This window comes from Puma concolor, chromosome A1 (genome assembly GCF_028749965.1).
Source record: "Puma concolor isolate L17-30 chromosome A1, mPumCon1.1.hap2, whole genome shotgun sequence".
Taxonomy (NCBI): domain Eukaryota; kingdom Metazoa; phylum Chordata; class Mammalia; order Carnivora; family Felidae; genus Puma; species Puma concolor.
Window position 1 is genome coordinate 110738444 of NC_141667.1, and position 14573 is coordinate 110753016.

The 14573-nt window shown below is 33.7% G+C and overlaps 1 protein-coding gene across 4 annotated transcripts in view; it reads right to left on the minus strand.

Moving 5' to 3' along the window:
* The window catches only part of KIF2A (kinesin family member 2A), a 68127-nt gene that overhangs the window by 5549 nt on the left and 48005 nt on the right, over nt 1–14573 (minus strand). For 2 of the 4 annotated variants that reach the window (XM_086700159.1, XM_086700148.1), the window contains exons 14-20: nt 14198–14402; nt 13375–13485; nt 12253–12320; nt 8823–8936; nt 7802–7952; nt 4389–4490; nt 2082–2217 (exon numbers count right to left, since the gene is read on the minus strand). In XM_086700159.1, the coding sequence (XP_086556285.1) occupies nt 2082–2217; nt 4389–4490; nt 7802–7952; nt 8823–8936; nt 12253–12320; nt 13375–13485; nt 14198–14402 (887 nt within the window). The remainder of the gene's footprint in view (nt 1–2081; nt 2218–4388; nt 4491–7801; nt 7953–8822; nt 8937–12252; nt 12321–13374; nt 13486–14197; nt 14403–14573) is intronic. The other 2 variants (XM_086700172.1, XM_086700169.1) reach the window with 1 other exon arrangement.

A 14573-nucleotide genomic window follows, 5' to 3' on the forward strand; every position in this document is an offset into this window, starting at 1 on the left:
CAGTTTCATTAACCACAGATTCATGAAATTATGTTTTTTTCTATACCTTGACCTTTTTTGATCTGCTTGGTACATTTTACAGTGTTCAATTTTAGTTTATCTGAATTCCTTTTGGAGTGTAGACAGGCTAGATATGTGTGTGTTAAATGTGTATAGTCATGTCTAAAAGAACACTGAGTCTTTTTGTTTTTCAGTACTCCGTACTGAAGCCCCAACGTGGGACTCAAAGTCACAACCCCAAGATCAAGAGTCACATGCTCTACTGACTGTGCCAGCCAGGCACCCTTCAGTCTTATTAAACTATAGACATTTCTTTCCTCAATATATTAAGAAGCTTCTATACCCAATGCCTACTTTACTCAATTAAGCTATGAAATTTCAAAAGCTGTTTGAATTTTTAAAAAGAAATGTTATTTTGTACTGGAAAGGGAGACAGGGGCGGGGGATTATAGCACAATACATTTTTTGGTCTTACAATTCTGTTTTACTCTTATGTATCAACTCAGAGTCACATAAGAATAGGAAATAGGTAAACTGACAGGCAAATAACAGGTGTGAAGATGAGAAATATCTCATCTCCTTTCTTTAACTGCAGGTGATGTTTCCCACCAACCCCCCTCCCCCATCTGATAATATCTAGACATTTCTGTTTGTTTCAACTGGGGTAGTGACCACAGTCCTCTTGTCAACAGAGACCAAAGACACTGGTAAGCACTGTACAATGCAGATGATAGCACCCTGAAAAATTACCCAACTTAAAATGCACTAACAGCACAAAGGTGATGATCTTTAGAAGAAAAGATTCAAGGTGGAATCTCAATTTCTTTCCCCCCTTCAGAAGTACAGGGGTATTTAAAAAATTAACTCTTCTGAAATTTAGAAAGGAATTTAAGGACTTCTGGATCTCATACCCGCTAAGACAAAGATAAAAGCTCTCATATTTCTTATATACCAAAATTATCTCTGAAGGGCAAAAGAATTTTTTTTCTAAGAAAGGACTGAATAATACAATAGCTAGACAGTAATTTCTTCAAAGTTATGGATATGCTTGATATACATAAATACTGAGAAAATTAAGGAAGTCAACTGAATTGAATACCACATATTACAGAGAAAAAAATTAGAATTATGATCTGTTCTGAACAGATAAGCTGCTTGTGAGTTCTGACAGATTAGAAAAATGATCAAAACACTTTAAATCAAAGCTTGAGTATGAAGAACATGAAAAACAAAAATAAAATTTAGAAATCCTACATTTTTACAATTCTGAATTGGGTAAATGGTCACTGCTGACTCTTTATAGATTATGTAAATAACCAACTTCACAAAGACCCTACTTTAAAAACTTAGCCAGTTTGGTGCTAAAAACTAGCTATTTCAATTGGGTCTCACTCTGCATTTCACACACGCATGCACAGATGTCCATTCGCATATAAATGGAGACAACTAATTTGCCAATGCCTAAGAAATAAGCACATACGATAAATCCATTTCTGAAGCTACAGATAACCTAATTATAAAAAGCCAAGAAGACAAGGCATGTGGGTAAGTCACATGCTTCCCTCATTAGCAAAGCAGAAAGAATAGTTGCTGAAAGGTCTTGAGTTGCTCAAGGTCTTGAAACCTTCCCCCTGGTGTTTTAAAACAAGTGTTCAAAGGAAAAACATGACATGGATGCACAGAAAAGAGATGAACGCAGATAGGAGGCTGGAGAAGAGATGGCCCTGAAAAGACATAATCTAAGCAAAAGCATTCTGAAAAGCACTGGCCGATCAAACTAAAAATCTGAATGAGTGTATAAAATTTACAAATTTGTTAAAATACATTTCCCTCTTTAATCATAATATGCTTTTATCTTTACAAATGCCTAAAGAGAAAAGAGAACTAAAGAACACTTGAAATGATAGTCCATGTTTTTAGAAAAAAAAACAGAATGACTGGTTTGTCTTTAAATACCTCTGGAAATGTATTAATGGTGCCCATAATTTTTATTTCAGATGTCCTCTTGCAATATGAAATCCTCTACTAATTATATTCAAATATTAAGTAGACGTAAAACACTAAAATGAAAAAGGAATTACCCCGCAGCTCAGTTAAAATGTCTATTTTTTGCTCAAGAATAGCTTCAAGTTGAGTAGCATATGAATCTACATCATAATCTACTTCTTCAGTCATCTCTAGGAGAGCCTTTTCATCTTCTAACCATCGAATAGATTCCTAAAAGGACAAAAATTCAACAATCCAATAAGCCTCTCTGTAAGACAAAGACCAATTAAAAACGTTGGCATATGCTAAATATCATCAAACATACTGAAGATGGGATTCTCTAAAACTAGAGAATTTAGTAAGTATAAAACATCTTTCTTTACAGAATAAAATTAAGAAATATTTCCTTAAATTCAAACACAAACACAAATATGATAAGCCAAGCAAGAGAACTTCATTTTTCTTTTACTGTGCCCTGGGTAAGGGTGTGAATCAAACACGTAAGTATCAGTGAGCACATTAATTCTCAAAATTTTAGTAGCTATCCCTAAAGTTGGGGGGAAATGGGTATAACAAAGCTACTGAGCAATCAAATGAGGTCTATGGTAGCCTAGAACTTGTAAATCATCTAGCATTTACATCCCCATTTGTGGCCTCACAGTGGTTAAACACCAGCTCTTCAAAATTATTTTAACTATAAGGGACAGCCAATTTTAGAAGAGTGAAAGAAACCACTAAATAGTAGCTACTTACTATTCACACATGCTTTAAAGAAACCCTTCATTCTTAAGTGATTTTAGATAACGTGGAATTTAGGAGTTTCATTTCCTAGCAATGTAATGAATCATACTGATTATTAACAAGTTCAGATCATTCTGAATTAAAGAGTTTTGGGATATAAAAATGGGCACTTTCTAGCTTCCAATGCAATTTAATGGCTAATTATAACTGGACTGTGTATCATAAGAATTAGCTAATGTAGGTATCTATTAGAAAACTGTACATGTATCAGTTAAAATATATATACACACACCCCCCACAATTTTTTCTTTTTTCTTAGCTATCTACTTACTTTTTTTTGTTTTTTCAACGTTTTTTTTTTTTTTTTTTTTTATTTTTGGGACAGAGAGAGACAGAGCGTGAACGGGGGAGGGGCAGAGAGAGAGGGAGACACAGAATCGGAAACAGGCTCCAGGCTCCGAGCCATCAGCCCAGAGCCCGACGCGGGGCTCGAACTCACGGACCGCGAGATCGTGACCTGGCTGAAGTCGGACGCTTAACCGACTGCGCCACCCAGGCGCCCCTCTACTTACTTTTTAAAAATAAAACCCTATTTTAAGAAATGGCAGATCACAGTATGGAGGAACAATAAATGGAATTGTAAAAAGAATACTGGACTGAAACTGAAAACATCCAGTTCTGCCAAAGAGCAAAGAACTTTTTAGACTTCACCATAAAATGGCAGAGTGGGAAACGATGGTCTTTTTTTTTGACAGACACCTTGCTCCTACAAATTTCTTAAATTACAAGTGTCCTTTCTTGATTTAATCTAAACATCTAGGCCTTTAAATAGATTCTCATAGTAAGAGTTTGACTAAAACTGTAACAGTTTCAATGCATGTACATCCTATTCTCAATTTATAAAATTAATAGTTCACTTATATTTTAAGCCTTTCATCCAGGTGCTCAAATGGTCTACAGCTGAGTCATGTTAATATCTCTTCAACATCAGAGAAAGAACACAGGTCAAAAGAAAGACTGAGCTATTGTTCACTTTTTTCTCAGAACATATTTATAGTTTCCATAATGATATCCAAACTTTATCTACGCTTCCTTGTAAGTATCACCCTCTAGGATATTTTCTTGTTAAAAAAGGCAATAGGGGGATCAAGAGGGAAATCATCAAGTAAACGTGCTTTTAACTGGCTGAACACAATGGGATGAATACGTCAGGAGTTGCTGTGACAGGCAAGGATTTAACACCCCTTACTCATCTGCCACTGACAGTAACCCTACCTCTCCTAAAGCAATCAAAGAAAGGTATTTCCTCAACTACTCTGATAACCCTTAGAAGTTTTTCTTACTGCTGTCAAATAAACTGACCTAACAAGAGAGAAAAGGATAGTGGAGGGGAGAAGTTCAACCCTTCTCTAAAAATGGACAACTAAAGAAAGCAAATAAAACAGAACAGTAGTAAATAAACCAGATTCTTTCACCATAGTGCAAAATAAACATTGTAACCATCCATCATTCTGTTCAAAATATCCTGTCATATATCCCACAAATACACATACACACAATAAGTATATTTTTAGATTGGTGTGATATTCGAAGTATTATGAAAGTTTTTAGTTAATTTCCCTACAGAAACATTTTGATGTAAGGTCCTGTCTTAACTTTACCTGGAACACTGCCCTGTGATCTTCTACAACTTGTTCTTCCATTTCTACCATTTGTGAGACGGCTTCGTGGAAAGTAAACAATTGGGGGGAAACCTCTTCTTCCTTAAGATGAACACAGTTTTAAAAATCAGGACTTTACATTTTAAATGTTACAAAAAAATAGTTTTTCTAGGTCACTTATAAAAATGCCATTTAGAAATTGAGGAGGTTTGAAAGATAAAGACTATGAAAATATAATATAAAAGGCAAAGCCACAATAAGATACCCCATATTTAAGCATATTAAGTAAGAGATAATTTTCATTTAGCACAGACTTTACTGCAGAATTACCCTAAAAAGGCAATCTCTTTTGGAACAGCGCAACTTTTCAAAAATACATTTATTGAAAGCAATAAAGATGCTGAAATATTTCTTCAATATTGTTTAATTTTCACTAACAATTTAAATCATAGGTATGTCTTATACATCTTTCCACCAGAAAAGAGATTTCAAGATAATGTCTTTCATGACTGTGACTATCAAATTAGTGTTTTGGAAGGTCTCAACTCTTTCTCAGTCTTAATTTCTGAGTTACACCATATAACGTGCTTCCAGTTTTTAGAGAAATCTTAACCGACAAATGACAACTTTACCTCATCAACAAAAAATCCACATACATAAATATAACATATTCCTATTTTGGTCCTACATCAAGTGAAAACTTCTCTAGCCTCGCTTTCTTTGTGAGCTTCTTTCCCAACCCCAATGTCTAATGATTTATTTCCTCAAAATGTGGCTTTAGGGACAAGGTTTACTTAAAATCTCTTTATAAACTGTAAGTAGAAAAAGCAATGTTTTTCAAACAAAATACACAATTCTACACATATGTACATATTTTGGTTAAATATTATAAAGAGACATGTGACTCTTTCATCGTATGCTACCATCACTACAAGTTTATACATTCAAGTTAGCCAATGACCTTTTTATCTTCTCTTTGGGAAACAGGCATCTGTTTTCATTAAGACATTCAGGCATTATTCTTTCCCTCACTCCCTCTCTCTCTCCAATAAACACACTCAACCAACTTTACTCATTTTACCTGCCCACCTCCCTTTAAAGCCCAGAATGTCTTCTTTCCTTTGCTTTAAAATATTGTTCAAGTTCCTCATTTCCCTGCAGTCTTAGAAGACTTTTGTGTGTGCAACTATTTCTGGAATTCTAATGCACTTTACTATCTTCTAGTTTGTGTACTTGTGTCGGTTTTATCTCTAAGGCAAGTCTTAGACACTATCCCATTTTAATTTACCTTGTTAAAACTTAACATGCACATGTACCAATACTTAACTAAAAACTAATTCTGAACCACCTCAAGGTAGTTTCCCAGGGGTGGCAAAATTCAAAGTTTCCTAGGGGTGGCAAAACTCACACTCTCTCAAATATGGAGGAGAATGCAAGAACTCATGATATTATGGTTAAAAACCTCTGGATCAGTTCTCGTCATCTAGCCAGCGTCTCCAAATTAAAGACCTACAAAGACCCAACCCAAAAGATGTAAGAATAAAACAGAAAAGGTCTGCTACAGAGGGGGCCTATCTTGTTCTGGCTTTCTACATCAGTAAAAGGCACCATATCTAAGTACAATACATGGTTTGTGTTAAGAATTCTAAAAGCAACTATACTTTTGCTTCAAAACTTTTGGAGATGGGGGATAGACTAAGGTCAGAATCTCATTTTCAGTTCTTTATTTTCTATGGTTCAAAGTTTAGAACTCTTACTTTTAAACCAGTTTCTCAATTTTGGCACCACTGACATTTGGGGTTCGAGGGAAGACTGTCTTATACCTTGTATGATGTTTAATAGCATCCCTGACCTCTACCCAATAGATGCGACAACTAAAAATGTCTCCACACATTTTTCCCTAGGGGGTCAAGTCACTCCTAGTTGAGGACCACTACATTAAGCCCTTCATTATTAACAGACAATAATTTGGAACAACATAACAAAAAGTAGTATGCCCATTTGTTGCTCTAGAATATTGTGGACTTGAGTTAAAAAGTATAAAAACATTAACTTAAAGTTATATAATTTCCAAAGAGTATTTTATTATTGCGGCTAGCAATACATTTAGTGGACCTAAGATGTGGCTCTCACATAAGAAATATGGAGATTTCAGTTGTGGCTTTAGCACTTACTATATGTACGATCTTAGTTGACTTCCTTCACCTTTTAGAAAATCAGTTAAAAAGCAAATAATTATGGTACCTATCACATCAAATTCTAAGGATTACATCAGATGATAAATAAAATGCTTACCAAATGTAAGTCATGTAGTAAGAAATTAGTAAATGCCACTTTTTATCATGACAAAATATTACTATAAGATTCTTACTGAGAAAAAAAAGGGTATAAAACTATATAATTTTTAAAAATGAAGTTTTAAAAAATTATTTAAAATGCAATTTTAAAATATTTAAATAATTAAAATTCTTTAGAAGTTAATTATATAAACTTTCACATCTCACATAAAGGAATCCCCTCAATATGTTAAAGTAATTATGTGAAACTGTGTGTTGTGCTTTTTTGTTACTTTTTAATATACCTCGTAGTCCTTATAAAATGGGGGATATAATTTTTTGAGTAATTGGGAATCATATGTTAAATTATGAAATGTCACTAGACATTTCAAACATATAGAATACAACCATATTTAACAAATGTTATTAGCATTTTTCCATGTTTGACTTCTGATACAGCCCATGGTATCCTTTTAATATACATGCATGTGTCCGAGTTAATTTTGTTTTTAAGCTGTATGTATAATATATTGTATGCATAATTCTTAAATTTGCTTTTTTCCCTGTGTTAGTTTTAAAATCCCCGAATTTTAATAATGATATAAAATCTGAAAAAAATAATAGTTTAGATCAGCGGTCAGCAAACTTTGTTTTAAGCTTATTTATTTTGAGAGAGACAGAGACAGTGTGAGAAGAGAGGCAGAGAGAGAGGGAGAGAGAGGATCCCAAGCAGGCTCCAAGCTGCCAGGGCAGAGCCCAATGCAGGGCTCAAACCCTTCATGAAACCCATGACATGAGCAGAAATCAAGAGTCAGTCAAGAGTCAGTAGCTTACTGACTAGCCACCCAGGCACCCCAGGAGTCTGCAAACTTTTTCAAGGGCCAGACAGTACCTATTTTGGGCCTTTGAGTGTTATAGTCTTTGTCACTGCTTTTGTGCTAAGAAAGCAGCCAGTCAACTTGTAAATGAATAAGCAATGGCCACAATTAAGTAAAACTTTATTTGTAAAAAACAGATGCCTGACCCAGAGGCTGTCAGTCTGCTGACCCCTGACTTAGACAGTAGTTTTCAATTATTAAGTTCTGCTACTGATGAAACGAACTAAAAACAGATAGTTATAACTATATTGTCACTCACATTTTGCTCACAAAGAAGTTTTAGATCATCTCTCTGAGGAGAACTCCCTACACCCCACTGTGCCTCTAAGTCATCAATCTGATTGGGTGGATGGTGCATTATTGGACGGACATCACCAGCAGCAGTTGGATCCACAGTCAATTCTTTCACCCTATAAACACATAAGAGGTACCTAAAATTAACAAAGACACACGCAGAGGAACAAGAAAATGCCAACCTATTCAATAAAAAGGGAATTCAATTAAACATGTTAAGACTGATGATGTCAGCTTTCCAGATCAAGTTTACCTGAAATCTGCAGGAAGACCAAAGGGATGTTTGGCTATTTAACTTTCAGAATTTACTGCGGTAACTTTACAATTATTTCAAATATAATTATTGTACGTAATAAATGATAATTAGCTAAGTAAGTAAATTCAGTATTTCAAAGTAAAAAGAAACTTTTTGCAATTGAATTATATAAACAGAAAAATGCACTTTTAATAAATGGATTACTGCCAAAATCAGAGAATACACTTTGCATACTTTTTAGTTGTTATAATGCTCTATTAAAAGAGCTACATGTGAAATAATCATATTTCTAAACTTCTATCATTTAAAAAAAATGTTTACCGATTATACTTCAATTTACACAGTGGGAGGGTACATGTTCTAAAGCAAGAGGATCCTTGTTATTTCCTTGGAGTCAAGGAAATTTATAAGTACATAGGAAATAAAGGTAAACTTCTCACTTTAAATGAGACAGTTTATCTCTCAACTGTAAATATGCAAAGATGACATCATCCTTAAAAATATGAGGGGAAATAGGAAGCCTGAATTCTACATCAATACTTTAAAGCAAATAAATTAATAAAGTACACAAAAATGAAGATCATGCAGTACAACCATCACCTGCCAAATGAAATGAAAATGAAAAATAAAATGGCTCAGAACAAAAGAAGTATAAATGAAATATTTATATGTAATGCAATTCAAAAGAAACTATTATAATAAATATCTTATGCATAGAAGGGAAGTAGACCTGGTAATCGAAGGAGAAAAGTCGTCATACTCATAAGAAGGAGAGAGATCGGGGCGACTGCCACTACCCTGTGAGAAGGGAATGTCTGATGGACTAATTCCAAACTCCTTTACTCTGCAGCACCAAAACAGCAACAAATTAAAAGAAAATGCTCTTATACAGACAGCAATGCACATTTCAAGTTTTCATTCAGTATTCAGTTTAATTCATTTAGAAAAAGAGATCAACATTGTTTTGACTTATTGCACCTAGAATAATGAAAAAATAATCAATTTTAAGGTTTTGAGTCTCTCTGTCCTATTGACTACTTAATCAAATTTCCTTGTGCAGTCAATACCACAAATATTATATCAGCATTAACGAGCCCTCAATACTCTTGCAGTCTTTTAAAACAGAACACAAGAGGATTAAGTCCTAATGGCATCCACTGTTTGTAATGAATTAACTTCTTTCTTATGCATTTAGAATGGTATTAGCTATAACCCATCCTTGGTACAAACCGAGAGAGCAGTCACTCAAATAATCTTCTGTGTTTGGTTCAGATGAAGAACCCTGGTTAAGAAAAAGCCTATTTAGAAGCGCCCGGGTGGCTTAAGTAGTTGAGTGCCCCACTCGATTTCAGCTCAGGCCATGATCTCACAGTTCGTGAGATCAAGCCCAATGTAAGGCTCTGCACTGACGGTGTGGAGCCTGCTTGGGATTCTTTCTCCCTCTCCCTGCCCCTTCCCTGATCACATACACACTCTCCCTTTCTCTCTCTCTCTCTCTCTCTCAAATAAACTTAAAAAAACTTAAAAAAAAAAAAAAAAGGCTATTTAGCAATGGAATTTAAATTGCTTTTGTTAATGTTTCTAATGGTTATATTTAACCAAATTACAGCTTTTCTGACCCCATATTTGTTATTCCCTATGTCCCCTTCAGGCCAATCCCATTTCATAACAGTAAGCAATATTTATTAAGTACTTCGTACATGTTAGATACTACAATTAGTAAATTTTAGTCACTTTATTATTTAATTCTTACAACAATCTTGCAATACTATTTTTGCCATTTCAGAGATGAGACATTGGTTCATAAATAAAGTATCTTACCCAAGGTTATTCAATGAGACTGTGGCATAAGTGAGGTTCAAACCTAGCTCTGAGTACAAACATTATGTTATTTAAAAATCCAATATACTAACCATCTGTTTTTCTCATTATTTCTTTTAGGTTTCATCTAAATCATATCATAACTGTCATAAACAGTCACACAGATCAAACTAATAATATCATGTAGATGAAACTAACTATTTCTTCTACTTACAATCTTCCTTTAACCTATTGGTAATGTCTGCTGTCAAAGGTTCAATATGGGATTCTGCTGCCCTTCATCCTTTATGGTCACTTTGGAAAATTTATTTACAACAAAGACTGACTAAATTTCTAACTGTGACGTAACTCTTTTTGCTCCCAATTCCATTTAGGATTCTTTCATTTAGGATTCTTTCAGAATGTCCTAATTTAGATTACCCTAATGGCCTAATATTTTCCTCTACTCCAAGACCTCTTGCCCAACTCAAACAGGAAATATTCTATGCAGGAATCATATTCCTCAAATGAGCTATCAAGGGAGGTTGAAAAGTCTTTATTCCTAGAGATTTAGAAAGAAAAGACAGAATTATTTGTCCCAGGTGGTTAGTCACGTTGCAGATAAATTACACTACAGGATAACAAATTAAAACATTTACTAGGACCTAAATGAACTAGAGACATGGCCAGATATAACATTTTCACCTTAGGGAGAGTCCTGTGCAGTTTGAAGTCTGAAGACATGGAGATTTTTGTTTGTTTTAATCCTACAACATGGTAATATTCTGCTATACTAAGCTGTTTCTCATCTCTCCCATGAACACTTTTGAAATAAGAAGCATTTAAAATTAATGATTAAAACCCTACATACTACAAGTGTTCATTATAAAAATCAATTAAAAGGACTATAAATGTTTGCAGTTCAGAGCCCATAATTTAAAGTTTTTAAGGGCTTACATTCAGGAATAATAATCCATTATATTTTTAAAAGAAGTTATTTTATCTTACTATCTTTTTATAAAATGTCAACAGGCTTATATTTTCCAACAGTTTTTACCATCATTTTGAAAAATCTCTTCAGTTGAAACAAAAGAGTTACAAGTTACAAAAGAACAAAGAACAAAAGAACAAGAAAAGAACAAAGAAAAAGAACAAAACAAGTTACAAAAGAACAAAGGGTATGATTCCATTTATGTAATGTTCAAATATAGATAGCTACCTATGTATATTTTCACGGATACAGTCATAGGCAGTTAAACAATTTTTAAAAAGAAAGAAAAACCAGAAAATAGGCCACAGAAATCAAGGCAATGTCTATCTGGGGATAGAGGTTAATGGATTTGGACATGTTATTCAGGATTTGTAATCAGGAGGGAACATATGAGGAACTTTCTAGAGAGGTAGAAACATTCTATTTCAACCTGATGATAAGAATTTTCATTTTATAAATATTAGATTATTCACTTATGTTTTTGGCCCTTTTCTGTGTACATATTTCCCATTTTTAAAAAAGATTAAAAACAAAATTTCCATAGCAATTAAAATAAAGAAACGGGGACAAATACTTGTGGTTCAGCAAAATTCAAAGAATGTCCACAGTAGAAATGGAATACTAAAAGGAATCTGATCTCTAAAAATTAAAATCACAAATGCAATATGTGATAATAGAAATTTAAAACTATATACATAGTCATTTTTTTCAAAACAAGAGCAATGGGAGGAATTTATGAAACAAATATAAATATGCCCATCATAACCCAAAGTTCCAAGGGCATTTCATGACTATAAAGAATAAATTAATTAAAGTCTATAATGCTTTCTGTCCTTTCATTTGTAATAATGCCATTGCCCATTAAAGTATGTAATACTAATTACATGAATAATAAAATGTAACTCATATAGAACATCAGAGAGAAATGTGCTATCATTACTTACTCAACCTCTAGATTCCACCATGTAAAACACTTAATATTGTCAGAAATAATTTTTAGCATACAGAAAAAACAATTTCAGAAACACAGACCAGACCAGTCCCCTCAGACTCACTTAATACGAAAAATTTGCGTGATTTAGATGTTGTAAAATAATATGAAATATAACTTGGTGAAACAGAAAAATGTAATCATGTTCTTGAAAGAAAGACCAATTGTACTAAAGATCCAAATCTCTTTCCAAATTACACATTTCCATTTACTTTCAGAATTTGACCAAAGGACTCTATATACCATCTTAATGTACATGCAAAAAATTTTTAAAAACTGAGAGAAAAATGTAATACAATTTATCCCATCAGATATTAAGTCAAACTAAATACTGCTCTACTCCCCTCAAATTTGAAACTGAATAACTATTTTTCATACCTATTTGCATATCTTAATGTATTAAGAGTATTTTCACAAGATGCCATTCCTGGAGAGATTGTGGCAATCTATGGGAGAAAAATGCAAAGGTAAAGAAAATTTTATAAATGATGAAGACAATAATATCAACATATAGCTTATTAAGATCTAATCTTAAAATAGTTACTAAACAAAGAAAACACTTATGATATCTAAACTCCAAAATAATTTGCTATATCACACCCATAATCAGATGATAATTATAAACCATATAAAATACAAACAACTCTCTGAAAGTACTAGAAAAATAATTTAAATCAGGCAGAAAATAGAGGTCAACACCTAGAAAGGAATAGCACTGAGTGTTCCCATCCTCCCTCCCCACCTCCACACATCAGCTTTTCCGCCCAAGGGCAAGCCCTGCTGCTCCCACACAGGGTAACTACAACTGCATTAGAAACTTGAAATTTCACAGGTTAAATTAAAAGACAGAGTTTGGAGGTAGAACTATAGCAGCTAGAAAGTGAGATTTGTCCCAGAATAGGGAGATAACCATGCAGGGAGGTAATCTTGACAACCAGAAACTCTACATATAAACTGCCCCACATCTCTGGCTGACCCGTGACGCAGGCATACACAAGGCTTCCACTAAGCAACATAGCTAAGTCTAAAAGAACTAAACAGGTTTCTATTTCATTTGATGCCCCCGGCAGGGGAGACAAGAATTTGAAGTTCAAGTAAGTTCACTTCTGGCTAAAACAACAAAAAACTCAATAATCTTTAGAAGATATGAATATCCAGAGTGTTCATTAAGGTATTTATTCATAGTGAAAATGATAGAACCCAAAATTAGCAGACATACTAAGAAACAGAAAAGTGTGACTCATACTCAAGGAAAATAAAAATCAACGAAGACCAACCTCAAGAAGACTCAGATGTTGGAATTAGTGGAATGCATTATAACTGCAATATAATCCTCTCTATCAGACTGGCAGGGACCACATCTTAAGTATCACTGTATCTCTCACAATAGAAGGATTTAAATGTTTGTTATTAATGTGCATTATAATCTTTCCACAGATAGTGTGAGTTATTCATTATTCAGAATTAAAACAAAACAAACAAAAACAAACATAAACTTACCATGCAGGTACGAGAATTTTCACCTATGAATGAATCTCTTAACACCTGAGTGAGTTTACTTGCTCTGAAAGGAGTATGAGGTTTATTTCTACCTAAGGCTCTGATGCACTCCTGCCAATTAAGAAAGCAAGTTTCACAGGTTAGGCTTCTTATAAAGAGTAATCTTAACTAATATATTTAAAAGATCTTTTACTATAACCCTAACATTTAAGATCTGATTAGCTCTGGAAACCCTACTAACAGGTTTACAGCACAGTAAAGATGGTCCCATAAATCTTAAATCAAGAAAATAAAATTAAACAACAACAACAATAAAGTACTTATCATTCCAAAAGATTCTTCTGGAGACTATGACTACTATTTAGAAGTAATAGACAATAGGATAAAAAGCTAAACTTTGAAAGTGGCACTACAAAAGAAAAAACATAATGTTTTTGTAGTATTTTCAATCCTTCCTTTTGTAGTCAAGGAACAGATGTAACACTCCCCCCCCCCCCGAAAGTCATTCCACATTTTCCTGAGACATTATTTCTTAGCTGAGTTTTGCGGTTCCTTGTCTTCTTCTAAGACAGTATGACTGACTAAAGCCCTATGGAACCTCCCTAAGTAGGCTCAAAATTGGTCCTCTATTCACTCTAAAAAAAAAGAGTATGTGTAAAGAAAATTTCTGAGCACAATGTAAATCTAGAACTGTAAACATAAGTAAATTTTGATAACTTCTCTTATTTATTAGATGTTACAAGTGCTATCATTTTCTAGATACTCTAAACAAAATTAAAGTCAAAAGCAAAAGACTTTTCACAATTAAATGCATTTTATTTACCTTGAGTGCTAAAAGGCTTTTATTAATTTCAGCACCTTCAAGCCTGGTTTGCCTGTCTGCACTGGAAGTATCAGCTCCTCGTTCATTTCCAGCCAAGTCAATGAGAGAAAATTTGCCATGTAGTTTTCCTTTCCTTCTAAGAATGATCTGAAACACTGCATGGCTCCGAGATGAATGTGCATTTGCAGATGTTTGACCGGATGTCCTACAATGTGATTAAGGATATTTTACATACAAAAACCCTTTTAGTTTATGTTTCAAACCAGAGTATTTTCACTAAAAAGCAAGAAAAAACTATCCAGTTCTCATCATTTAAATACAAATGAAGACAATCTGAGTTACAACACTTCGATACAACTGGATTCATACAATTTAA